At 48.3% G+C, this 27,319-nt stretch overlaps 1 protein-coding gene across 1 annotated transcript; it reads left to right on the top strand.

Annotated features, from left to right (window-relative positions):
• Positions 1–27,319, top strand: LOC129822238 (unconventional myosin-VIIa-like). The gene is made up of 48 exons (XM_055880342.1): positions 1–752; positions 1,642–1,755; positions 1,944–2,096; positions 3,392–3,576; positions 3,762–3,883; positions 3,994–4,136; positions 5,341–5,454; positions 5,542–5,695; positions 5,827–5,903; positions 6,482–6,601; positions 6,695–6,837; positions 7,390–7,600; positions 8,858–8,993; positions 9,375–9,481; positions 10,760–10,897; positions 11,055–11,213; positions 11,779–11,871; positions 12,641–12,735; positions 12,897–12,981; positions 13,139–13,357; positions 13,518–13,601; positions 14,323–14,556; positions 14,691–14,894; positions 15,232–15,408; positions 16,455–16,544; positions 16,770–16,897; positions 17,078–17,204; positions 17,392–17,511; positions 18,177–18,350; positions 18,631–18,858; positions 19,334–19,501; positions 19,844–19,961; positions 20,438–20,564; positions 20,938–21,107; positions 21,368–21,558; positions 21,694–21,821; positions 22,051–22,208; positions 22,443–22,596; positions 22,744–22,899; positions 23,150–23,255; positions 23,976–24,089; positions 24,463–24,550; positions 24,732–24,838; positions 25,510–25,695; positions 25,917–26,033; positions 26,225–26,308; positions 26,540–26,659; positions 26,845–27,319. The coding sequence occupies exons 1-48, from the start codon at positions 648–650 to the stop codon at positions 26,935–26,937; spliced, it is 6,624 nt and encodes a 2,207-aa protein (XP_055736317.1). The 5' UTR covers positions 1–647; the 3' UTR covers positions 26,938–27,319.

Raw genomic sequence — 27,319 nt, 5'->3', positions numbered from 1 at the left:
GAGAGAGCAGTGATGGTGTGAGTCGATCAGGAAGATGAGAGCAGACAGACAAAACACCAGGACCTAGATTCAGTTTCTTCAGGAGCAGTGGAACAGAAAGAAGAGAGAAGGGAAGAAGGAGGAGAGGAGGAGTAGGTCTACCCAGGGGTCTTGTTTCATCCTGTAGCTGTGTATCTCAGGAGGTCCTCCAGACAGTCACACAGACAGCCTTCTCTCTCTTTTGTTGCTGTTGTTGTTTTTATCTCTCTGTGTGAGTCTGAGCCTGTTCCACAGACAGACAGCTGTTTGTAACTCTGTGTAGGAGCAGTGTTGGCCCGAGGCGCGGAGGACAGTGGATTGTTATTTTTCTATTGTCACTCATTCATGTTCTGAAACTTAGAAGAACAGAGGAAGAGGCAGAGCCAGTATTCATTGCATCTTTGATATCAGAACACACCAGGACAGAAAGTGACATCACATTACCGTTCGCGACCACCTGGTGTGGACTTGGTGGGATGTGTATAGGACTTGAGGACTGGACTACTGGGCAAATTAGGGTTGGATGGTGGGAGAGGGAGAAGGTGTGTGAGGAATAGAGTACTGGAGGACTGGGGTTTGGCCAGTGGAAGACATTGAGGGTTGTCTGTGTGTGTGGATCAGCAGTGAGGATGTACAAGCGTCGTGACTATGTGGACCTGTATGAGAAAGACCAGGCTAAATGGGCTCTAGTACGAAACGTCAACACTGTCTTCAAGCACTCTACACTGCTACCGGTAGGACTACAACACTGTGTGTGTGTGTGTGTGTGTGTGTGTGTGTGTGTGTGTGTGTGTGTGTGTGTGTGTGTGTGTGTGTGTGTGTGTGTGTGTGTGTGTGTGTGTGTGTGTGTGTGTGTGTGTGCACGTATAGGACTGTGTTTAGTATTGTGAATGGATTGCAGGTCATCTTGTTGAGCTATCAGAGGAGCTTAGGCAGTGTTGTAATTGATTTATCATATAGAAGCCATGTTTAAGATACAATAAAATGCATTGTCCCCAAAAGAAAGATCGTTTGTATATTAAAAAGCAATCAGGTACAAGAAGCAGAGGTATATGGTAAGTAATAATTCACTAAGGGATGCTGTTAGGCCTGATGCACAGCGGTGTGTATGTGTGACATTGATGATGTCATTGTATGATGTTGATTATGACACTGAACCCTGTCAGCACTGCTCTAAGACGTCCTCTCTATCAACCATATCACCACCTCTTCTAGGTCTGCAATACACCTTCTGCTTTTATTATACTTAGCCATCTCTCTCCCCTCTCCCTCTCTCTCCCTCTCTCCCTCTCTTTCCCCCTCTCCATCTCTCTCCCTCTCTTTCCATATCTCCATCTCTCTCCCCCCCCCCCCCCTCTCTCTCTCTCTCTACCTCTCTCTCTCTCCCTCTCTTTCCCCCTCTCTCTCTCTTTCTACCTCTCTCTCCCTCTCCCTCTTTTACCCTCTTTCTCTCTCTCCCTCTCCCTCTCCCTCCCGATATGTGGACCTGTAAATGTACTAGCTCTGTCCCAAATGGTGCCCTATTCCCTACATACCTAGTGCTCTATATGAGGAATACGGTGCCATTTTGGACACAACCCATGTATTGTGTTGGTTTGATGGGTTGTGTATCTCCTCTCCTAGGGGGACTATGTGTGGTTGGACCTGAAGGCGGGCCGGGAGTTTGTGGTCCCCATCGGAGCCGTGGTCAAACTCTGTGACTCTGGACAGATACAGGTTCTGGATGATGAGGGAAACGTGAGTCTCAAACATCCACACAACACATTTACACAACATTCCCACAACCTTCTTACAACGTTCTCACATCATTCACACCACATTCACCCAACATTCTGTCAACATTCACACAAAATAATCATTTGGGGTGGCCAAAATGTTGCAGGCATTTGTTCCAGCCCTACACAAACAGCCCATTCTTTCTCCAGGAGCATTGGATATCCCCCCAGAATGCAACCAACATTAAGCCCATGCACCCCACCTCCATCCATGGGGTGGAGGACATGATCCGCCTGGGAGACCTCAACGAGGCCGGCATCCTCCGCAACCTGCTTATACGATATACAGAACACCTTATATATGTGAGTACTACTACTGTACTACTACTATACTACTATAGTAATACAACCTGCTCATACGATATACAGAACACCTTATATATGTGAGTACTACTGCACTACTACTATACAACTACTGCAGTGCAACTATTATCCTACTACTGCTAGGAGCTCGCTGTTTTCTCTCTCTCTCTCGCTCTCTTTCTCTTTGTCTCTCTCTCTTTCGCTCTCTCTCTCTCTGTCTCTGTCTCTCTCTCTCTGTCTCTGTCTTTCTCTCTCTCTCTCTCTCTCTCTCTCTCTCTCTCTCTCTCTCTCTCTCTCTCTCTTTCTCTTTGTCTCTCTCTCTCTCTCTCTCTGTCTATGTCTCTCTCTCTCTCTGTCTCTGTCTTTCTCTCTCTCTCTCTCTCTCTCTCTCTCTCTCTCTCTCTCTCTCTCTCTCTGTCTCTGTCTCTCTCTCTCTCTCTCCTTCCCTCTCTCTCTCTCTCTCTCTCTCTCTCTCTCTCTCTCTTCCTTCCCTCTCTCTGTTTGAGTCTCTCCTGCTCTCAGTCAACCTGTGCTTTTGTCTTGGTTTTCACCTCTTTCTCTCCCTTCTTCCTCCCTCACTCTCTGTCCCTCCTCTTCCTCCTTCCCCCTCTCTCTTTCTTTCTCGTTTTCTCCTCCTTCCTTTCTGTAGACTAACTGTGGTGGGAGAGTAAGTACAGAGGTATCATGCATGGCTGCCTGACATACTCACCACCAGTGTGAGTGTGTGTGTGTGTCTGTCTGTGGGTGTGGGTGTATGAGTGCATGTGTTAGTGTCCGTATGTCTTTGTGAGTGTGTGTGAGTGTATGTATGTCTTTGTGAGTGTGTGTGAGTGTATGTATGTCTTTGTGAGTGTGTGTGAGTGTATGTATGTCTTTGTGAGTGTGTGTGAGTGTGTGTATGTGCATGAGGTATTGGTGTTGCTCCATTTCCGTCATGGCTGTCGGGGCTCCAGTGACCGTTACTGATACTCAGTTGTCACTGACTGCAGCATCTGAGAGACGAAACCCGCGTCACTTCTGCTCCCAACTCACACGTACACACAGACTTCATCCTCCCCTCATTTTCATGTGGCAGGTGAATGAGAATGGCCACACTATAAAGTACTACTGTCCTCCTGCAATGTGCCTGTGTGTCTGTCCATTTAACCTGATCACAGAATGCGGAGTTGATGTACTAACGTGCATCTCATCTCTACTGCAGCACTGCACAGCACTGCATGACCCATCTTCGCTTTCCATTTGTCGGATCTTTGATATGGTGTCCTCCCTTTGCCCTCTACACCCGTCCCCTCCAGACGTATACAGGCTCTATCCTGGTGGCAGTAAACCCCTACCAGGTGCTGCCCATCTACACAGCTGACCAGATCCGCCTGTACACCAATAAGAAGATAGGAGAGATGCCTCCACACATCTTTGCCATCGCAGACAACTGTTACTTCAACATGCAGAGGAACAACAGAGACCAGTGCTGTATCATCAGGTCTGTGAGAGGGAGAGGAGTGTGTGTGTTTGGGTGTGTTTGTTCAAAGAAGCGAGTGAGAGCACCAAGTCAGATCTAATTTTGTGTGTGTGTGTGTGTGTGTGTGTGTGTGTGTGTGTGTGTGTGTGTGTGTGTGTGTGTGTGTGTGTGTGTGTGTGTGTGTGTGTGTGCGTGCTTGTTCTCAGTGGTGAGTCTGGAGCAGGGAAGACAGAGAGCACCAAGCTGATCCTCCAGTTCCTAGCAGCCATCAGTGGACAACACTCCTGGATAGAACAACAGGTCCTGGAGGCTAATCCTATACTGGAGGGTAGGACACGCACGCACGCACGCACGCACACACACACACACACACACAATAATGCACCCTATAGTAGTTCTAGTTGTGAGTGTTGAGGGCTTTGTGTTGTCTGTCCGCAGCGTTTGGCAATGCTAAGACGATCCGTAATGATAACTCTAGCCGCTTCGGGAAATACATCGACATCCACTTCAACAAGAGAGGAGCCATAGAGGGGGCCAAGATAGAACAGTACCTGCTGGAGAAGTCACGAGTCTGCAGACAGGTATGGATTCAGGGGACGGGGTTATAGAGTCTGCAGACAGGTATGGATTCAGGGGACGGGTTTATAGAGTCTGCAGACAGGTATGGATTCAGGGGACGGGTTTATAGAGTCTGCAGACAGGTATGGATTCAGGGGACGGGGTTATAGAGTCTGCAGACAGGTATGGATTCAGGGGACAGGGTTATAGAGTCTGCAGACAGGTATGGATTCAGGGGACAGGGCTATAGAGTCTGCAGACAGGTATGGATTCAGGGGACGGGGTTATAGAGTCTGCAGACAGGTATGGATTCAGGGGACGGGTTTATAGAGTCTGCAGACAGGTATGGATTCAGGGGACGGGTTTATAGAGTCTGCAGACAGGTATGGATTCAGGGGACGGGGTTATAGAGTCTGCAGACAGGTATGGATTCAGGGGACAGGGTTATAGAGTCTGCAGACAGGTATGGATTCAGGGGATGGGTTTATAGAGTCTGCAGACAGGTATGGATTCAGGGGACGGGTTTATAGAGTCTGCAGACAGGTATGGATTCAGGGGACATGGTTATAGAGTCTGCAGACAGGTATGGATTCAGGGGACGGGGTTATAGAGTCTGCAGACAGGTATGGATTCAGGGGACAGGGTTATAGAGTCTGCAGACAGGTATGGATTCAGGGGACGGGGTTATAGAGTCTGCAGACAGGTATGGATTCAGGGGACGGGGTTATAGAGTCTGCAGACAGGTATGGATTCAGGGGACGGGTTTATAGAGTCTGCAGACAGGTATGGATTCAGGGGACATGGTTATAGAGTCTGCAGACAGGCATGGATTCTGGGGACGGGGTTATAGAGTCTGCAGACAGGTATGGATTCAGGGGACATGGTTATAGAGTCTGCAGACAGGTATGGATTCAGGGGACGGGGTTATAGAGTCTGCAGACAGGTATGTATTCAGGGGACGGGGTTATAGAGTCTGCAGACAGGTATGTATTCTGGGGACGGGGTTATAGAGTCTGCAGACAGGTATGGATTCAGGGGACATGGTTATAGAGTCTGCAGACAGGTATGGATTCAGGGGACGGGGTTATAGAGTCTGCAGACAGGTATGGATTCAGGGGATGGGTTTATAGAGTCTGCAGAGTCCTACATCTTGTGATACAGTCTAGGAGCTGTGTTAATTTGGTTACTATCGTGTCATCTCTATTCCCCCTCTCTCTCTCCCTGCAGGCTCGTGATGAGAGGAACTACCATATCTTCTACTGTATGTTGAAGGGCATGCCTTCAGACCAGAAGAAGAAACTGGGACTAGGGAAAGCCACAGACTACAGCTACCTTACTATAGTAGGACAAAACTTAGCTAACACTTTAACAACGTTATTATAACAGCAGTAAGAAACTATAATTCAGCTAACGTTCTCCTCCCTCCAGGGGAAGTGTACTGTGTGTGATGGTCGTGATGATATGAAGGAGTATTCAAACATCCAATCAGCCATGAAGGTGTTGATGTTCTCTGACACTGAGAACTGGATGATCTCCAAACTATTGGCCTCTATACTACATATGGGGAACCTGCGTTATGAAGGTAAATGGTACACGCATACAAATGTACACACTTACACTCACACACTTATACACACACAGACATACATATTGTAATGACATCATGCTGACTTCACTCTCACCTATCTCTAACCTCTGACCTCTGACCCCTAGCTCGTACCTATGACAACCTGGATGCCTGTGAGGTGGTCCGCAGCGTAGACCTGACTTCTGCTGCTACACTGCTGGAGGTAACACACGCTCACACACACCCATAAACCTATCGTACATACACACCTACTCTATCCACTGAGGGGTTGTACAACAGTAACCTGTAACCTGAACTAGTTATGTCATAGCTGCCAGAGAGCTACAGGTGAGTGCTAGATCACTGGGGGATGGAGGGAGGGAGACAAGGAGGTGGAGGGAGAGACGTGGAGGGAAAGAGGGAGGGACAGAGGGGGAGAGGAGGAGGAGGGAGGGAGGGTAAGAGGGAGAGAGGAGGAGGAGGTAGGGAGGGAGGGAGGGTGAGAGAGAGAGGAGAAGGAAAGAGAGAGAGCTAACAGTGTTTACTGAATAACATGACAGTAAGCACCTCCTAGTGGCACACTAGTGAAACACAAACCTGGACTGTTGACACCATTGGTTGATGGTGTGAAAGAAGTGTGTTTTCTGACTTAACGTTGCTGTGTGTGTGTGTGTGTGTGTGTGTGTGTGTGTGTGTGTGTGCGTGCATGCGTGCGTGCGTGCGTGTGTGCGCGCACCTGCCTGTGTGCATCGTGTGTGTTCATGCGTGTGTGCTTGTGTGTATGTGTGTGTGTGTGCGTAGGTGGACTGTAAAGACCTGATGAACTGTCTGACTAGTAGGACTCTGATCACTAGAGGAGAAACAGTCTCCACTCCCCTCAGTATAGAGCAGGCACTGGACGTACGGGACGCCTTCGTCAAGGTAACACACACACACACATTAACATGCTCTCTGGTGTGTGACACACCTTTTCAAACACTCTCTGGCATATGTATATTGTGTGTGTGTGTGTAGGGGATCTACGGTCGTCAGTTTGTGTGGATCGTAGAGAAGATCAATGCAGCGATCTACAAGCCTCCGTCCCACGAGCCCAAAGCCCTCAGACGCTCCATAGGACTACTAGACATCTTTGGCTTCGAAAACTTCACCATCAACAGGCACACACACACACACACACACACACACACACACACACACACACACACACACACACACACACACACACACACACACACACACACACACACACACACACACACACACACACACACACACACACACATACACGCACACGCACACGCACACACACACACTCACGCACCTGTCTACAGCTAACCTTGTGGGGACACAAAATTCAGTCCCTTTCAAAATCCTATTTTCCTAACCCTAAACCTAACCCTAACCTGTACTCTTACCCTCACCTTAACCATAACCATAACTCTAACCCTAACCCCAACCTTAACCCAAAAACCTAACCTTACCCCTAAACCTAACTCTAGCTCCTAACCCTAAAACTAACCCTAGCTCCTAACCCTAAACCTATTTCTAACCCGAACACTAATTCTAACCTTAACCCTAAACACCCTAGAAATAGCATTTAACCAACAAAAGGTCCCCAGTTGGTCCAATTTTTGTTTGTTTACTGTTAGTAGTTACACACACACCTGCTCTGCGTTCATGTGTGTGTGTGTGTGTCTCCCCATTAACAGTTTTGAGCAGCTGTGCATTAACTTTGCCAACGAGAACCTGCAACAGTTCTTTGTGAGGCATGTGTTCAAACTGGAGCAGGAGGAGTACAACCTGGAACACATCAACTGGCAACACATCGAGTTCACAGACAACCAGGACGCCCTGGACATGATCGCTATCAAACCCATGAACATCATCAGCCTCATAGACGAGGAGAGCAAGTTCCCCAGGGTAATGATGACAGTATAACCCCAAGGTAGAGGAGAGGGGAGAGGAGGATAGGGGGTGGGGGCGAGAGGGATGAGAGACATGATCGTATCAACCCCATGATCATCGTCAGCCTCATAGATGAGGAGAGCAATTTCCCCAATGTAACTACATTATAAATAGATACAGTACACATACAGATGTATGATCTTAATTTGAGGCTTCTGAAGTATGTATTTTCCACTTTGAAATTTCAGACTTGATTTTTCCTTACGAAAAATGTATCAACCCTTAAAATTATAATCCACATAATAATTCACATTTCCTGTAGCAGCAGGATTATTTTCCTGCTGTAGCAAACATGGCTAAAATTATGATCGTACATCTGTAGTTTCCCAACATAGAAGGAGGAGGAGCAAGGGAGAAGAGAGGTAACAATTATAGATGGATACAGTATAATGTACAGTATAATGTGGAGAGAATGAATGTGTAATCAAATATTTGTGTAAACCAGCTCTATCCCTCTCACCTTCTCTCTCTCTCTGTCCCACCTCCTCTCTCTCGCTCTCTCTCTGTCCCACCTCCTCTCTCTCTCTCTCTCTCTCTCTCTCTCTCTCTCTCTCTCTCTCTCTGTCCCACCTCTCTCTCTCTCTCTCTCCCTGTCCCACCTCTCTCTCTCTCTCTCTGTCCCACCTCTCTCTCTCTCTCTCTCTCTCTCTCTGTCCCACCTCCTCTCTCTCTCTCTCTCTCTGTCCCACCTCCTCTCTCTCTCTCTCTCTCTCTCTCTCTCTCTTTCTCTCTCTCTCTCTCTGTCCCACCTCTCTCTCTCTCTCTCTCTCTTTCTCTCTCTCTCTCCCTGTCCCACCTCTCTCTCTCTCTCTCTGTCCCACCTCTCTCTCTCTCTCTCTCTCTCTCTCTGTCCCACCTCCTCTCTCTCTCTCTCTCTCTGTCCCACCTCCTCTCTCTCTCTCTCTCTCTCTCTCTCTCTCTCTTTCTCTCTCTCTCTCTCTGTCCCACCTCTCTCTCTCTCTCTCTCCCTGTCCCACCTCTCTCTCTCTCTCTCTGTCCCACCTCTCTCTCTCTCTCTCTCTCTCTCTCTGTCCCACCTCCTCTCTCTCTCTCTCTCTCTGTCCCACCTCCTCTCTCTCTCTCTCTCTCTCTCTCTCTCTCTTTCTCTCTCTCTCTCTCTGTCCCACCTCTCTCTCTCTCTCTCTCTCTCTGTCCCACCTCTCTCTCTCTCTTTCTCTCTGTCTCTCTCTCCCACCTCGCTCTCTGTTTCAGGGTACAGACACCACTATGTTGAATAAGTTGAACTCTCAACATAAATTAAACACCAACTACATCCCTCCTAAGAACACTTATGAGACCCAGTTTGGCATCCAGCACTTTGCTGGGGTGGTCTACTACGAGACACGAGGTAAGTAACAACATTATGGCAAAATTATTATCATGTACTGACTGACTGATTATTACATACAACATGATGACCAAATTCAGCAACTCTTGGAGGACAGTGGAAGTTGATAAAATGCTTATTTAATGTTAAAACCAACATGTTTTCGCCCATAGCCTTCATCAGGGTTTTGTGATGACCGCCCTCATTGGAAAAGTCACTGTAAAGGGTTCTTCACAGGAATAATAGAGGATAGGACACACTAGACCCAATTTCCTTAAGAATAACCAATAGCCACATCAATAACCAATAGCCACATCAATAATCAATAGCCACATCAATAACCATGAATAACCAATAGGCTTATCAATAACCATTCATAACCAATAGCCTTATCAATAATAGGTTTCTTGGAGAAGAACAGAGACACCCTGCACGGTGACATCATCCAGCTGGTTCACTCCTCCAGGAACAAGTTCATCAAGCAGATCTTCCAGGCCGATGTTGCCATGGTAATGCAACCTCCGTCACCCAAGCAACCCTTTGCCCTAGCAACCACACAGTCACTCGACCTACCCCTCCTCGCTACACTTTGATGACATCACAGATCATTCACTACCTGTTGGCTAGTTTCTCTGAGTGGTCATCATGAAGCGTTCCAGACAGGAACCATAAATTTCCTTTGTCCTGAATACAACACTTTATGTTATGTCTGTTCTGGTTATCTTATGATCTGTGTCCCAAATGGCACCCTATTAGAAGTAATGTACTAAATAGGGAATATGGTGCCATTTGGGATGTAGTTGTCTCAAGGGTTGTTTTCTCTGCATGGCATGCTGCTTGCGCTTTTCTCCTCCCTCTTTCGCTTCACTAATGTGTGGCAAGATGCTAACATTACACTGTCTCTCCTGTCTTTCCTCTGTCTGTCTGTTTGTATCTGTGTGTCTGTGTGTGTGTTTGTATCTGTGTGTCTGCGTATCACACGTGTGTGCATGCACAGGTATGTATGTCTGCCTTAGTTTCTGGTTGGCTACTTGCTGGGTGATAATATGGGCCAACCTGACACTCCTCTGAGGGTAAAAGAAGAAAAGAGGAGAGATAATATCCATCCCCTCCTCCCTCCCTCCCTCCTCTCCTCTCCTCCCTCCATCCGCTGGCTGTGAATAGCAGACATATCGTTCCTCATTCAGTGGAGCCCAGGTTGCATCTCTCTCTCTCTCTGTCCTTAAACTTGGTGGCGATGTTTTGGTGACATCCCTTCCTGTCTACCTGCTGGTTTTCTCTCACCTCTGTAAAGATGTTGCTTTCCCGTCTAATTCAGGTTGTTCTGAGGGAAAATGGGGGTTGTGCAACTCAATATTAGGAAGGTGTCCTTAATGTTTGTACACTCAGTGTATTTAGACATTGACTTTTAAAGAACAATAGCTTTGATATAACTGTTGTTGGCATTACTACAGTTCTAACCTTGACATCGTTTTTTTACAATGAGACGTGTAGAACATTTCAAACTGTCAAAATATATCTGTCACAATATGAGCTTCATTTAGTCTGGTTTCCTGTAGAGGGAATGAAAGGGAACTTAACAGAGGGGAAGTGATAATGGAAAAAGGAGAGTAAGAGAGAGAGGAAAAGTGATAGAATCCATTGTTACTAACCCGTGTGTGTGTGTGTGTGTGTGTGTGTGTGTGTGTGTGTGTGTGTGTGTGTGTGCGTGCGTGCGTGCGTGCGTGCGTGCGTGCGTGCGTGTGTGTGGTGCGTGCGTGTGTGCGTATGTGTGTGTGTGGTTGTAGGGGGCGGAGACCAGGAAGCGCTCTCCTACTCTGAGCAGTCAGTTCAAGCGTTCTCTGGAACTGTTGATGAGGACTCTGAGTGTGTGTCAGCCCTTCTTCGTACGCTGCATTAAACCCAATGAGTACAAGAAACCCATGGTGAGTGTGTGTGTGTGTGTGTGTGTGTGTGTGTGTGTGTGTGTGTGTGTGTGTGTGTGTGTGTGTGTGTGTGTGTGTGTGTGTGTGTGTGTGTGTGTGTGTGTGTGTGTGTAAAAATGTAATTGTTGTGTGTATATCTGTCTGTCATCTCTCCCAGCTGTTTGACAGGGAGCTGTGTGTTCGTCAGCTGAGGTATTCAGGCATGATGGAGACCATTCGTATCCGCAGAGCTGGTTATCCAATCAGATACACCTTTGTTGAGTTTGTGGACCGCTACAGAGTCCTCATGCCAGGAGTCAAACCTGCATACAAACAGGTAAGCGACCGTTAGAGTTCATATCTGCCAGCTGTTTGAAAGGAAGCTGTGTGTTCATCAATATTAAAAGCCTTCTAATAAGTCTTCGCCAAAGCTTGCCTTGTCAGTGACCGTTGTCAATGGTTACCTGTCCACTGATGTTACCTGTCCACTGATGTTACCTGTCCACTGATGTTACCTGTCCACTGATGTTACCTGTCCACTGATGTTACCTGCCCACTGATGTTACCTGTCCACTGATGTTACATGTCCACTGATGTTACCTGTCCACTGATGTTACCTGTTCACTGATGTTACCTGTCCACTGATGTTACCTGTCCACTGATGTTACCTGCCCACTGATGTTACCTGTCCACTGATGTTACCTGCCCACTGATGTTACCTGTCCACTGATGTTACCTGTCCACTGATGTTACCTGTCCACTGATGTTACCTGCCCACTGATGTTACCTGTCCACTCTGTGTGTGTGTGTGTGTGTGTGTGTGTGTGTGTGTGTGTGTGTGTGTGTGTGTGTGTGTGTGTGTGTGTGTGTGTGTGTGTGTGTGTGTGTGTGTGTGTGTGTAGGAGGACCTGAGGGGAACTTGTCAGCGTATAGCGGAAGCTGTCCTTGGGAGAGATGATGATTGGCAGATGGGAAAGACCAAGATCTTCCTCAAGGTAACTAACACCTGGACTGAGTCCCAAAGAGCACCATATTAGGGTGCCTGGTCTCTGTGTGGGTAGCAGGTAACGGTTCAGAGCGTTGGACCAGTAACCGAAAGGTCGCTGGTTCGACTCCCCGAGCCGACTAGGTGAGAAATCTGTCGATGCGCTCGGCACTTCACCCTAATTGTCCCTGTAAGTCGCTCTAGATAAGGGCGTCTGCTGAATTACAAAAACATGGAAGAAAACACTTAAATCGAGAAAAGTAGTGCACTATATAGGGAAAAGGGTGACATTTGGCAGAAGTTCTGCATTTTTGATAGGGGTTTTATCTGAAATATGCAAGTTGTCTACAATATCTTGTCTTAGTAAGAGGGAAGAAATTCACTGTGCAGTGGAACTCAACCGCAGTTGTGCCTCTGTTCACGAGGACAGCACTAGGGGTGGGGTCAGTAGTGGGCTGATTATCACGGTGATGGTCGTCATAGCTGAGGTAGTTATCAGAGCGACCAGCTGGTCAGACAGGAAGTAAAACAGGAAGTAAAATCTGTGAGGTGAAGCCAGGGCAGCGAGGGCAGCGCCCACACTTCCCCTACAGGAAACAAACAGCTCAGAGGAGTAGAGGAAATGGACAGATTAGAGGAAGAGAGAGATGTCACGAACATAAATCAGAGGGTCTTTAGAATGTCTGTTTGGAATCTACTGATGATCACTTCTGGTTTGTGTGTGTCTGTGTGTCTGTGTGTCTGTGTGTCTGTGTGTCTGCACGTGTGTGTTTGTTTAGGACCACCATGACATGCTGTTGGAGATTGAGAGAGACAAGGCCATCACGGACAAGGTTATCCTTATCCAGAAGGTTGTACGAGGCTTCAAGGACAGGTGAGGCTGTAGTCATAGCAACCCGGTGAGACTGTTGGCATAGCAACCAGGTGAGACTGCAGTCATAACAACCAGTTTAGACTGTTGGCAAAGCAACCAGCTGAGACTGTAGTCATTGCAACCAGCTTTGAGTTAACAATCACATCACTTGGTCTCAACAGGTCCAACTTCCTGAAGATGAGAAAGTCAGCCATGATGATCCAGAAGACGTGGCGAGGATATCACTGTCGCAAGAACTATGGAGCTGTGAGTTTTAAAAACTTCTTATTGACATGAGCTGAACTGTTCCTTGTATCATTAATCAAATGACAGTCTCTTAATCTCTTTAATTTCTCCTCCATGTCCTCTCCTCCTCCTCCTCCCCCTCTTCTCCTCCTCTCCTCCCCTCCCCTCCACCTCCTAGATGCGGGCTGGGTTTGCTAGACTCCAGGCGTTGTACCGCTCCAGGCGACTGTACGTAACGTACCACGTGGCTAGACAGAGAGTGACGGGTCTGCAGGCCAGGTGTAGAGGCTGTCTGGTCCGAAGGGCCTTCAGACACCGCCTATGGGCCGTCATCACCATCCAGGCTCACACACGGGGCATGATCGCACGACGCCTCTACAAGAGACTGAAGGGAGAGGTGAGAAAGAGACAGACACACGCAGTGCAGACTGAAAGAAAGCCTCAGTCCCTTTCACTCTCTCATCCTAACCCTTTCTCTCTCTTTCACACTCTCTTTCTCATTCTCTCTCTTACCTCTCTCTCTCTCCCTCTGTTTCCTCCCTCTCTCTCTCTCTCAGTATCGGAGGAGGTTGGAGGCAGAGAAGCTGCGTCTGGCTGAGGAGGAGAAACTGAGGAACCAGATGAGCGCTAAGAAGGCCAAGGTCTGGAACACACACACACACACACACACACACACACACACACACACACACACACACACACACACACACACACACACACACACACACACACACACACACACACACACACACACACACACACATGGGCGTCATGCACGCCAAAAATATGAGGGGGCACAAAATAGGTGAGGATGGCTGGGGGTGGTCCAGAGGGGGGTTAGGCCCTGCAATCTAGAGCTATAATCATTATTCTTAATTCTATGTAAAATATATGTCCATTTTTCTGCATATCTAAGCATCTTGAGCTCTTGAGCCTCTTGAGCTGTCTGCATCCCCCTGACTGGTGGTTCTGAAGTTAAAGAAACTAAATATGCTTCTCTGCTAAAATCTGAGTAAAATATTGAAAGGAATTTGAGTCTAATTCAGGACATTTAGTTATTGCTTGCTTTTCTAAAGTCTACCAACCTTGCCTGCAGGCATGCCAGCTAAGCTAGTTAGACAAGCTAGCTACTCTAACGTGGTAGCCTGAAATGGTTTCATGGCAGCTAGTTACGAGGTTGGCATATTGGGAACCTATCTGGGCTAGCTAAAGCCAACTTCATAAAATTGCTAGGTGGCTAGTACTATTACAGAGAAACAACAATTGTTTTTAGGACAAATCTGAGTGGCCACTTGCCCCTGTGGCCCCTATGGGCATGACACCTCTGCACACACGCACCTATTAACACCCAGTCTTCTGTAGGTTGAAGCAGAGCGTAACCACCAGGAGAGACTGGCCCAGCTAGTGAAGGAGGATGCGGAGAGAGAGAAGAGAGAGAGGGAGGAGGTGCGTAAGAAGAAGGAGATGGTGGAGCAGATGGAGAAAGCCAGACATGAGCCGGTGAACGACTCTGACATGGTGGATAAGATGTTCGGCTTCCTGGGTACAACAAACTCCTTCCCTGGCCAGGAGGGAGCGCCACCAGCTGGGTTCGAGGTGAGAAGGTCGCCACCTAGTGGACACACAGACACACTGCTACAGTTAACACCTTAATCTGCTCTGGGCTACGTTCAAATCGTTCGCTAAGTGTCTTTGTGTGTGTGTGTGTGCGTGTGTGCGTGCGCGTGTAGGACTTGGAACGTGCCCAGAAGGAGCTTGAGGAGGAGGATTTAGATGATGTTCTTCCTCTCCCTGAGGATGAGGAGGATGACCTGTCGGAGTATAAATTTGCCAAGTTCGCTGCCACCTATTTCCAGGGCACCACATCACACACCTACGTCCGACGGCCACTTAAACAACCGCTGCTGTTCCATGAAGACGAGGGCGACCAGCTGGTAGGGCACATGACCTCTCAACTCTGACACCTAACCCCTGACCTCTAAGCCCAGTAGACCATGGGTGTTTGTCAGACTGTTGTTTCAGGCAGCCTCCTTCTACCCAACTGTACTTTTCTAATCACAGCATGAACACTGTTTAGGGTTGCAAAATTCCAGTAACTTTTCCCTACTTTCTCCAGTTGTCCAGAAATCCAGATTGGAAGATTCCTGGAATCAGGAGAGAATAAGCAGGAAATCCGGAATCTTCCAACCATGATTGGTAGAAAACCAGGGAAATTTGGTTAAAGTACCGGAATGGTTGCAACCCTAACACTGTTGGTTGCTCTTCCCCCAGGCGGCGTTGGCGGTATGGATCACGGTGCTGAGGTTCATGGGAGATCTCCCAGAGCCCAAGTACCACACGGCCATCACTGACGGCTCGGAGAAGATCCCTGTGATGACCAAGATCTACGAGACGCTGGGCAAGAAAACCTACAAGAGGGAACTACAGGCCCTGCAGGGGGAGGGAGAGGTGAGAGGGGGGAAGGAGGGAGGGAAGAGAGAGAACTACAGGCTCTGCAGGGGGACAGAGAGGTGAGAGGGGGGGGAGGGAGGGAGGGAGAGGTGAGAAGGGGGAGGGAGGGGAGGGAGGGAGGGAGGGAGGGAGGGAGGGGAGGGAGGGAGGGAGGGAGGGAGGGAGGGGAGAGAGAGAGAGAACTACAGGCTCTGCAGGGGGACAGAGATGTGGGAGGAGGGAGGGAGGGAGGGAGGGAGGGAGGGAGAACTACAGGCTCTGCAGGGGGACAGAGAGGTGAGAGGGGGGAGGGAGAAGTGAGAGGGGGGAGGGAGGGGAGAGAGAGAACTGCAGGCCCTGCAGGGGGACAGAGAGTTGAGAGGAGGGAGGGAGGGAGGGAGAACTACAGGCTCTGCATGGGGACAGAGAGGTGAGAGGGGGGAGGGGGGAGGAGAGGAGAGGTGAGAGGGGGGAGGGAGGGGAGAGAGAGAACTGCAGGCCCTGCAGGGGGACAGAGAGTTGAGAGGAGGGAGGGAGGGAGGGAGAACTACAGGCTCTGCAGGGGGAGGGAGGGAGGGAGGGAGGGAGGGAGAACTACAGGCTCTGCAGGGGGAGGGAGGGAGGGAGGGAGGGAGGGAGGGAGGGAGGGAGGGAGGGAGGGAGGGAGGGAGGGAGGGAGGGAGGGAGGGAGGGAGGGAGAGAACTACAGGCCCTGCAGGGTTAGGGCGAGGTCGGAGTAAATATTTAGCTGTGCTGTGAGGAAAAATGTACTTACTACGACTGATATGTTGTTGTCTCACCTAGCTATCTTAAGATGAATGAATAGGAACTGATTAATAGCTTCTGCTAAATGACTAAGATGTAAAATGAGGGAGGAGGGAAGAGGGGGGAGTAATCGATAATAACCCTTTGCTATAATCTCATTCGGTTAGATTCTACCTTAGTTAAACCGTCATGGTCTGAATCCCAGTGTTGCTCTGGGTAGTACAATACCGTAGTGCTTCCTAGAAGACGTTTCCTATCTGAGTCATAAACTGTGTCCTGCTGTAACCCCTCCCCTACAGACCCCCCATTCAGACAGCAACAAGAAGAACAGTGTCCGACACAAACTAGTGTCCCTCACCCTGAAGAAGAAGTCCAAGATCACTGAGGAGGTAAGAGAGGAGTTGGAGTTGAGGAGTATCACTGTGGAGGAGGTGTTGGAGTTGAAAGCATCCTAGAAGTGGTGAAATGGCCCTATTTAGTAAATTACTTTTAACCAGAGCCCTATGATAAATGATAAAAAGTAGTGCACTATATAGGGATAGGGTGCCATTTGGGACACAGACAGTATGTAGATCGGATAGAATGTCCAGTGTTGATGATGAGTTTTCTGTTAGGTGACCAAGCGCCTGAATGACGGAGAGATTAGTCTCCATGGCAACAGCATGTTGGAGGACCGGCCCACCTCTAACCTGGAGAAACTCCACTTCATCATCGGCAACGGAATACTACGACCTGCCCTGAGGTAGACCCACCCACCCACACACACACACACACACACACACACACACACACACACACACACACACACACACACACACACACACACACACACACACACACACACACACACACACACACACACACACTCTCTCTCTCTCTCTCTCTCGCTCTCTCTGACCTGTCCAGTGTGTGTACTCTGTAGGGATGAGATCTACTGCCAGATCTGTAAGCAGTTGAACCAGAACCCGTCTAAGAGCAGTCACGCCCGCGGCTGGATCCTCATCTCTCTGTGTGTCGGCTGCTTCGCTCCCTCTGAGAAGTTTGTCAAGGTCAGTCAGAATACACATACTACTATAGACTCTCTGCTTGCGTCCCAAATGACACCCTATTCCCTTTATATAATACTTTTGACCAGGGCCCACAGAGCCATTTGGGACGTAGCCATTGTTAAACTCTATACTTTCTCTATAATTACATCCCTTCCTCTATAACTGCATTACATCCTGTCTCCTCCAGTACCTGCGTAACTACATCCATGGTGGTCCTCCTGGCTACGCCCCCTACTGCGAGGAGAGACTCAGACGCACGTTTGTTAACGGCACCAGAACACAACCCCCGTCCTGGCTGGAGCTACAGGTACACGCACGCACGCACACACAAACAAACATACACTAACAAACAAACACACACACAAGGAAATATCCCTTACCTCTCATTCTCCTCTCCTCTCTCCTCCCCCACCCCCTCTCCCCTCTCCCCTCCTCCACCCTCCCCCTCCCTCTCCCTCTCCTCTCTCCACCTCTCTTCTTCTCCCCCCTCTCTCCCTCTCCCCCCTCTCTCCCCCACCCCCTCTCCCCTCCTCCACCCCCCTCTCCCCTCCTCCACCCTCCCTCTCTCGCTCTCCTCTCTCCACCTCTCTTCTTCTCCCCCCTCCATCTGTCCTCCCTCTCCCCCCTCTCCCCCTCACCTCCTCTCCCCTCCTCCACCCTCCCCCTCTCTCTCTCCTCTCTCCACCTCTCTTCTTCTCCCCCCTCCATCTGTCCTCCCTCTCTCCCCCACTCCCCTCTCCCCTCCTCCACCCTCCCTCTCTCTCTCTCCTCTCTCCACCTCTCTTCTTCTCCCCCCCTCCATCTGTCCTCCCTCTCCCCCACTCCCCTCTCCCCTCCTCCACCCTCCCTCTCTCTCTCTCCTCTCTCCACCTCTCTTCTTCTCCCCCCTCTCTCCCCCACCCCCCTCTCCCCTCCTCCACCCTCCCTCTCTCTCTCTCTCTCTCCCTCTCCATTCTCTTTCTTCTCTCCCAGGCCACTAAGTCTAAGAAGCCCATCATGTTGCCAGTAACATTTATGGATGGGACCACTAAGACGTTGTTGACAGACTCAGCTACTACGGCCATGGAGCTGTGTAACGCCCTGGCAGACAAGATCAGCCTCAGAGACCGCTTTGGATTCTCTCTCTATATTGCCCTGTTTGACAAGGTAATACACAGCCACACAGCCACACACACACACAGCCACACACACACACACACACACACACACACACACACACACACACACACACACACACACACACACACACACACACACACACACACACACACACACACACACACACACACACACACACACACACACACACACACACACACACAGATGCACGCACACAAACACACACAGGTACACAGGCAGGCATGCACACGCATGCACACCATGCATGTGCAGTATTCCAGTGTGAGCTGTGTGTGTGTACCACTAGGTCTCCTCCCTAGGCAGTGGAAAGGACCATGTGATGGACGCGGTGTCCCAGTGTGAGCAGTATGCCAAGGAGCAGGGTGCCCAGGAGAGGAACGCCCCCTGGAGACTGTTCTACAGGAAGGAGATATTCACGCCCTGGCACAACCCTGCAGACGATGCTGTGGCCACCAACCTCATCTACCAACAAACTGTACGAGGGGTAAAGTTTGGAGAGTACCGCTGTGATAGGGTGAGTTTTACAATTATGTTGACCATCTCTCTCTCTCTCTCTCTCAATTCAATTCAATTATATTTAATTCAAAGGGCTTTATTGGCATGAGAAACAAATGTTTACATTGCCAAAGCAAGTGGAATAGACCATAAACAAAAAGGAAATTAACAAGGAAAACATCTCTCTCTCTCTCTCTTTCTGTAGGATGGCTTGGGAGAGCTAGCCAGTCAGCAGTACTATGTGAACTAAGGATCTCAGATCCTGACCCTAACCTCTGTCTCTCTCTCCAGGATGACTTGGGAGAGCTAGCCAGTCAGCAGTACTATGTGAACTAAGGATCTCAGATCCTGACCCTAACCTCTGTCTCTCTCCAGGATGACTTGGGAGAGCTAGCCAGTCAGAAGTACTTTGTTGACTACGGTTCTGATCCTAGCTCTAACTAATCCCTCTTCTCTCTCTCTCTCTCTCCCTCTCCCTCTCTCTCTCTCTCCAGGATGACCTAGCAGAGTTAGCCAGTCAGCAGTATTATGTGGACTACGGTTCTGAGATCCTGACAGAGCGTCTGCTGAGCCTGATCCCATCCTACATCCCCGACCGAGAGGTCAGCTCCTCCCGGAGCGTAGAGAAATGGGCCCACGTCATCATGGCTGCCCATAAAAAGGTGCTCCTGGCTGGGGAACGATTTGCCAGGCTCCCTTCTAGGGACTCTGGATGTCACAGGTTTTGATGTTTGATCTAGTAAACTACCAAACCTTTTAGAAGAAGGTTTTACTTTCAATTATTTTGATCGTAATATGTGATTGTTTTAACTCGGTTTTTTTTAAATACACCCATTATAAGTCACTAAAGATGTGTTCCAAATCGCACCATATTTCCTACATAGGGCACTACTTTTGACATGAGCCCTATGGACCCTGGTCAAAGGTAGTGCACTATATAGGGAATAGGAGGCCACCTGGGACACAACCTAACTGTGTGTGTCCCCCTCTCCTCTCCACACCAGGGCATCTACACCCAGCAGAGGTTTGACCCCCAGAAGGTGAAGGAGGAAGTGGTGGACTTCGCTCGCTACAAATGGCCGCTCCTCTTCTCACGCTTCTATGAGGCCTTCAAGCTCTCAGGTACGTTACTCTACCTGCTGTAACGTACCTGCTGTAACGTAGCTGCTGTAGCGTACCTGCTGTACCAGCTGTAACGTACCTGCTGTAACGTACCTTCTGTAACGTAGCTGCTGTAACGTAGCTGCTGTAACGTACCTGCTGTACCAACTACCTTCATTAATACCTGTCAGTCAGTCTGTTTGGTGCTGTACCTCGTCATATCTCTTGCGGAGGTTGTTCCTGGAAACTACTGTAGGTATACATGTGATCTCGGCTTAGTCCTAATTTCCTCACTCCTTCCAAAGTGTGCATTGCACCCTACCCATCATGGATTTACAAGCATTGGATTGGTGTACTTGTTCGCTGTAGGGAGTTTTCACCACTAAGTCCATGACAGGGAGTTTGAAAGTGTGCACTTTGGTAGAAGGACAGAGAATCTGGACACAGCCCTAGTCACGGGTCCATACTCTGATCCCGCCCCTCACTCCACCATACAGGTCCGAGTCTGCCTAAGAATGATGTCATTGTGGCGGTGAACTGGACAGGGGTGTACTTTGTAGACGAACAGGAGCAGGTGCTGCTAGAACTCTCTTTCCCAGAGATCACTGCAGTCTCCAGCAGCAGGTGATTTGGAGTCCATCCTAACATTGTTGCCCTCTCAACCATAAACATATCAATTACTCTGTTTCTTTTTATTTTCTTCTGTCCTCTTTTCTCCTAAACTCCCAATTTCAAGAAGCTTACTATGTAGCCTGTAACCATTAATAATAATACATTCCATTTGTATAGTTAGTTAGCCACCCTCCTTACTTCGGCTAGCCAACCTGTGTTGCTGTTTGTTGGTGAACACCTCAACCCCCCACATTTAGCTGACCTGTTAGGGAATAAATGGCTAGCGACTCTATTCCTTTCTTTCTCTCCATTCTTCTGAGACTGCTAGCTAGCTCCGTGCATGAGTAATTCTTTGAGCATTTTCTCTTCTTCTGTGTGTTGGTAGAGGGGGTAAGCTGCAGGGGCAGAGCTTTACGTTGGCGACCATAAAGGGCGATGAGTTTACGTTCACGTCGACCAACTCTGAGGACATCAGAGACCTTGTGGTAACGTTCCTAGAGGGCCTGAGGAACCGGTCCAAGTACGTGGTGGCTCTGCAGGACAATACCAACTCTGGTGAGCAGAGTACACACATAAACACACACACGCACGCACGCACGCACGCACGCACGCACGCACGCACACACACACACACACACACACACACACACACACACACACACACACACACACACACACACACACACAAACACACACACACACACACACACACACACACACACACACACACACACACACACACACACACACACACACACACACACACACACACACACACACACACACACAGACAAACTGTACCTTGTCCCCTCTAGGTGGGGAGGAGTCTACGTTCCTGTCGTTCCAAAAGGGAGACCTGATTCTATTGGACCAAGAGACAGGACAGCAGGTCATGACCTCAGGCTGGGCCCATGGGGTCAATGAACGGACCAATCAAAAAGGAGATTTCCCTGTTGACGCCGTCTACGTCCTGCCCACTGTTACCAGACCTCAGGCTGACGTAGTGGTGAGACACACACACACACACAGCCTACACTGTAATGGCTCTATCTGCGTGATTCTCAATCATCATCCCCCCCTTCTTTCTATCTCTCTCTCTCTCTCTCTCTCTCTCTCTCTCTCTCTCTCTCTCTCTCTCTAGGCATTGGTTACCATGACACCAGACCAGAGACAGGAGACGGTGCGTTCATCTCAGCTGGTTCTGCCGGAGACTGGAGAGGAGAGGGTTAAACCTTACACACTGGAAGAGTTCAGCTATGACCACTTCAGGTAGACACACACAGACACACGGACAAACACACGCACATATGCATGCATGCATGCAGGCACACACACACACACATACACACAAACACACACACAATACAAGTTGCAGTATTTGTAACCGTGTGGGTTTTTTGTCTAAAGAAAATGTTACCTAATCTATACCTGTCACTACACCTCTCCCCCCTTCTTTCTCCTCCCCCTTCTCTCTCTCCCTCTCTCTCTCTCCTTTCAGACCTCCTCCCAAACACACTCTGAGCAGGGTGATGATAACTAAGAACAGAGGGAAGGCCTCAATGTGGAGCTGCACCAGAGAGCCTATCAAACAGCCTCTACTGAAGAAGGTCCTCAGCCATGAAGACCTGTCACAGGACGCCTGTATGGTCTTCATAGATATCCTTTACTGGCTAACACAAACCGTTTGCAGTGTGCATGTGCTTCTGCTTGTGTTTGTTTCAGATTCATGGTCTTGTGATGAGGTAAACCTGCCTGCAACTTAAAATCCTCCTCGGCCAGAGATGGAACTTCCTTTTGGCCTAATGGTTAAAACGTTGGTTTCCCAGGAGACGGGAGTTCAGATCCCACCTGTGTCGTTTGTGTAATATGTAAACTCCTTGACCGGGCCACCTATGATGAAGTATATGGGGGACTACCCGTCTAAGCGAACGCGTTCGGTTAACGAGCTGACGGACCAGATCTTTGAAGCAGCCCTGAAGGCCGAACCTCTAAAAGATGAGATTTTCTGTCAGATCCTCAAACAACTCACAGACAACCACGTCAAGTAAGAACACACACACACACACGCACACGCACACGCACACGCACACACACGCAGACACACACACAGACACACACACACACACACACACACGCATCCTAAACTTCTCTCAGATACCTCTGTTACATTGTGTCGTAACCGTGTGTGTAGGTACAGTGAGGAGAAGGGCTGGGAGTTGCTGTGGCTGTGTACAGGGCTGTTCCCTCCTAGCAACATGCTGCTGCCTCATGTCCAGCGTTTCCTTCAGTCCAGGAAACACCACCCTCTGGCTCAGGACTGTATGACACGACTACAGAAGGCCCTACGGTAACACACACACACACGCACACACATACGTGGGCACAAACACACGCGCACATACACGCACACATTCACACACACTCACCCATCTCGCACATCAACAGATACACTCTGTTAATGATACAATCCTCTTCTGCTTGTTAATTTGTTAATGTTGTTGTTATTATTGTTGCTGTTGTTGTTATTATTATTGTTGGTGTTGTTGTTATTATTGTTGGTGTTGTTGTTATGATTGTTGGTGTTGTTGTGGCAACAGGAATGGCTCGAGGAAGTACCCTCCCCACCTAGTGGAGGTAGAGGCCATCCAACATAAGACCACCCAGATCTTCCACAAGGTCTATTTCCCTGACGATACTGATGAGGTACACTCACGCACACACTGACACACACTGACACACACACTGACACACACTGACACACACACACACACACACACACACACACACACACACACACACACACACACACACACACACACACACACACACACACACACACACACACACGTGCGCGCACACACACACACGTGCGCGCACACACACACACACACGCACAGACATACACAGACTATCTTTCTGGCTTTATGTTTGTGATTTACAGGCGTATACTGTGATGTAATGATGTATGATTTATGTTTGTAATTTACAGGCGTATACTGTGATGTGATGATTTATGATTTATGTTTGTGATTTAGAGGCGTATACTGTGATTTTATGATTTATGTTTGTGATTTATAGGCGTATACTGTGATTTTATGATTTATGTTTGTGATTTATAGGCGTATACTGTGATGTGATGATTTATGATTTATGTTTGTGATTTACAGGCATATACTGCTATGTGATGATTTATGTTTGTAATTTACAGGCGTATACTGTGATGTAATGATTTATGTTTGTAATTTATAGGCGTATACTGTGATGTGATGATTTATGATTTATGTTCGTGAATGACAGGTGTTTACTGTGCTGTCATTGGCTGGTGTGTGTGATTGACCGGCCTTAACTGTGCTGTGATTGGCTGGTGCATGTGACTGACAGGTGTTTACTGTGCTGTGATTGGCTGGTGTGTGTAATTGACAGGCATTTGAGGTGGAGTCCAGCACCAAGGCTAAAGACTTCTGTTTGGCGATCTCTGCTCGCCTGCTGCTCAAATCACCCGAAGGATTCAGCTTGTTCGTAAAGATCTCCGATAAGGTGACACACACACACACACACACACACACACACACACACACACACACACACACACACACACACACACACACACTAATGCCTTGTTCGTCAATGCAGCAGATTTAGCAGGCAGCAGCTGACTGGCTGATCTACAAATCACCTGGATGATCATAAATAACTACTCATTATTATTTGTAGATCAATCACAATTTACCCACAATATATCACAGAGTTGATGATCTCCAACATGCCCCAACTCTTCTTTGTGTGTGTGTGTGTGTGTGTGTGTGTGTGTGTGTGTGTGTGTGTGTGTGTGTGTGTGTGTGTGTGTGTGTGTGTGTGTGTGTGTGTGTGTGTGTGTGTGTGTGTGTGTGTGTGTGTGTGTGTGTTGTAGGTGATCAGTGTACCAGAGGGAGATTTCTTCTTTGACTTTGTCAGACACCTCACAGACTGGATCAAGAAGGCCCGACCCTCTAAAGATGGTATGTCATAAAAACTATGATTTAGAGTGAACTATCCCTTTAATATGAACTATCCCTTTAATACAAACTATCCCTTTAACATTAACTATCCCTTTAACATTAACTATCCCTTTAAAATTAACTATCCCTTTAAAATGTACTATCTATTTATCCCTTTAATGACTTTAACGTGTGTGTGTAGGTATCGTACCGTCTCTGACCTACCAGGTGTTCTTCATGAAGAAGCTGTGGACCAACACTGTTCCTGGTAAAGACTCCTTCGCTGACTCCATCTTCCACTACTACCAGGTAGGAGGGGGGGTGGGGGTGGGTGTGTGTAACGGAACTGGTTCCACTTGTCCTAAGTAAACTTCCCAGGTTCAAACCCTGACAATGTTCACATACTAAGGCTGAGATTCAATCAAAGGTGCGTTGTTTGTTGTTATGGCTTGAGCCCACACATACAGCGTTTACCATGAATGTGATCTCCAGGAATATTTAGTTTTTACCTTTTATTTATCCAGGTTAGTCTCATTGAGATAAAATCAATGTTTCAAGAGAGACCTGGTCCAACCAAGACAGCAGCAGGGGGAACAATGTTTGAGCCAAATATCAGACATACTGTAACAACTTACAGACATAGACACACCATAAAAAAAGTAAAACATGTTGATGTTGACAAACATTTCAATTACAGAAACATAAAATCGTCATAGATTTAAGAAAAATCTATTATAAGTACCACCGCATCAGGTCCTAATGACAATCACATTCCTCAGTAACATGTGAGTCAACCAAACTTTTCAACTCCTCCAAGGAAACAAGATTCTGGGGTTTCTAGCTGGTCTGGATGAGAATTCTAAGGCCACGGAGCTGATTAGCTAAAACACTTTTTGCCGTGATCTATTCTGATTTTAGGAACCATTAAAACTAAGTAGGAGTGAGACTGTAACTGGTCATTTTTGCCCTTTGGTTGCTAGGAACTGCCTAAGTATCTCCGTGGTTACCATAAGTGTAGTCGTGACGAGGTGTTCCAGCTGGGAGCGTTGATCTACAGGGTGAAGTACGAAGACGACAAGTCACACTTCCCCTCAATACCCAAGATCCTCCGGGAGCTGGTGCCGCAGGACCTGATTCGCCAGCTCTCCCCAGATGACTGGAAACGGGTGAGACGAGACTTCTCCCAACTCTCCTGGGCTCTAATTGGCTGCCCTGGCTCTATTCTTAATGGCAGTCTTTCTCATGATTGACTACTGCGTTCAGAGTATCTTTATCTGTGACCTAATCAGCTGTTTTATTGTTTTTTTTGTCTCTGTTTTTTTGGTGTGTGGCTGTGTGTGTGTTTGTGACTTTGCATACAATTGTCCATATCTGTGTGTGTTTGTAGTCTGTAGTAGCGTATTTCAATAAGCAGGCTGGTAAGTCCAGGGAGGAGGCCAAACTCCACTTCCTGAAGATCATCTTCAAATGGGCCACGTTCGGATCCGCCTTCTTCGAAGTCAAGGTAACCATGCCGCTCAGTGATGTCATTCTCAATCTTATCTTGGGGTAACGATACGGTCTGATCTGGTCTGGTCTGGTCTGGTCTGGTCTGGTCTGGTCTGGTCTGTCTGTCTGTCTGTCTGTCTGTCTGTCTGTCTGTCTGTCTAATATTGTGTACCTCCTCTCAGTCAGTGTGATATTCTCTCTGTTCAGCAAACCACAGAGCCCAACTTCCCAGAGATCCTCCTGATTGCTATCAACAAGCATGGAGTCAGCCTCATAGACCCAAAGACCAAGGTGTGTGTGTAGTTAGGTCCTTTATTAATTCCCAAGGGGAAATGTCCTGTGTGTGTGTTACATGATCTCTTTCTCTAGGTGTATGTGTGTGTAGTTAGGTCCTTTATTAATTCCCAAGGGGAAATGTCCTGTGTGTGTGTTACATGATCTCTCATCTCTTTCTCTAGGTGTATGTGTATGAACATGTGTTACCTGGTATTTCACTGATGCGTGTGTGTATGTCTACAACAGGACATCCTGACCACCCACCCATTCACTAAGATCTCCAACTGGAGCAGCGGTAACACCTACTTCCACATCACCATCGGCAACCTGGTCAGGGGCAGCAAGCTGCTGTGTGAGACCTCACTGGTGAGACACAATCACACACGCGTAAAAAACACACATGCCCTCACGTACGCACATGTACACATACACACGCACTCACACACGCACTTGATGAAAACACTCAGATGTGTGTGTGTGTGTGTGTGTGTGTGTGTGTGTGTGTGTGTGTGTGTGTGTGTGTGTGTGTGTGTATGTGTGTGTGTTTTCAGGGCTATAAGATGGATGACCTCCTCACTTCCTACATCAGCCAGATGTTGACCACCATGAGTAAACAGAGAACTGGGCGGGGCCACAGCAAGTGAACTTCCTATTGGCAGGAAGCTGCAGAGCTTATTAGAATACTGCGACATGTTGGCCAGCCCTGCAGCTGGGGGAGGAGCTTCTCTAACCAGGTGTGGAGAATGAGCCGCAGCCCATCCTCTAGCACTGCCTCCAGCTATGCCCATAGCAACGACCTTAGCAACGCCTCTAGCAACAACCCTAGCAACGATCCTGATGACGAGCCTTCCAGTGAGGATGACTACCTCTAAGCCCCACCCCTTTATCTTCCCAGAGACACTACACACACACACACACACACACACACACACACACACACACACACACACACACACACACACACACACACACACACACACACACACACACACACACACACACACACACATACAAAAAACGTTAAAT

Source organism: Salvelinus fontinalis, chromosome 24 (assembly GCF_029448725.1).
Source record: "Salvelinus fontinalis isolate EN_2023a chromosome 24, ASM2944872v1, whole genome shotgun sequence".
NCBI classification, from domain to species: Eukaryota; Metazoa; Chordata; class Actinopteri; order Salmoniformes; family Salmonidae; genus Salvelinus; species Salvelinus fontinalis.
Note: the sequence above shows the minus strand (reverse complement) of the source record. Positions and strands in the feature narration are given on the sequence as shown.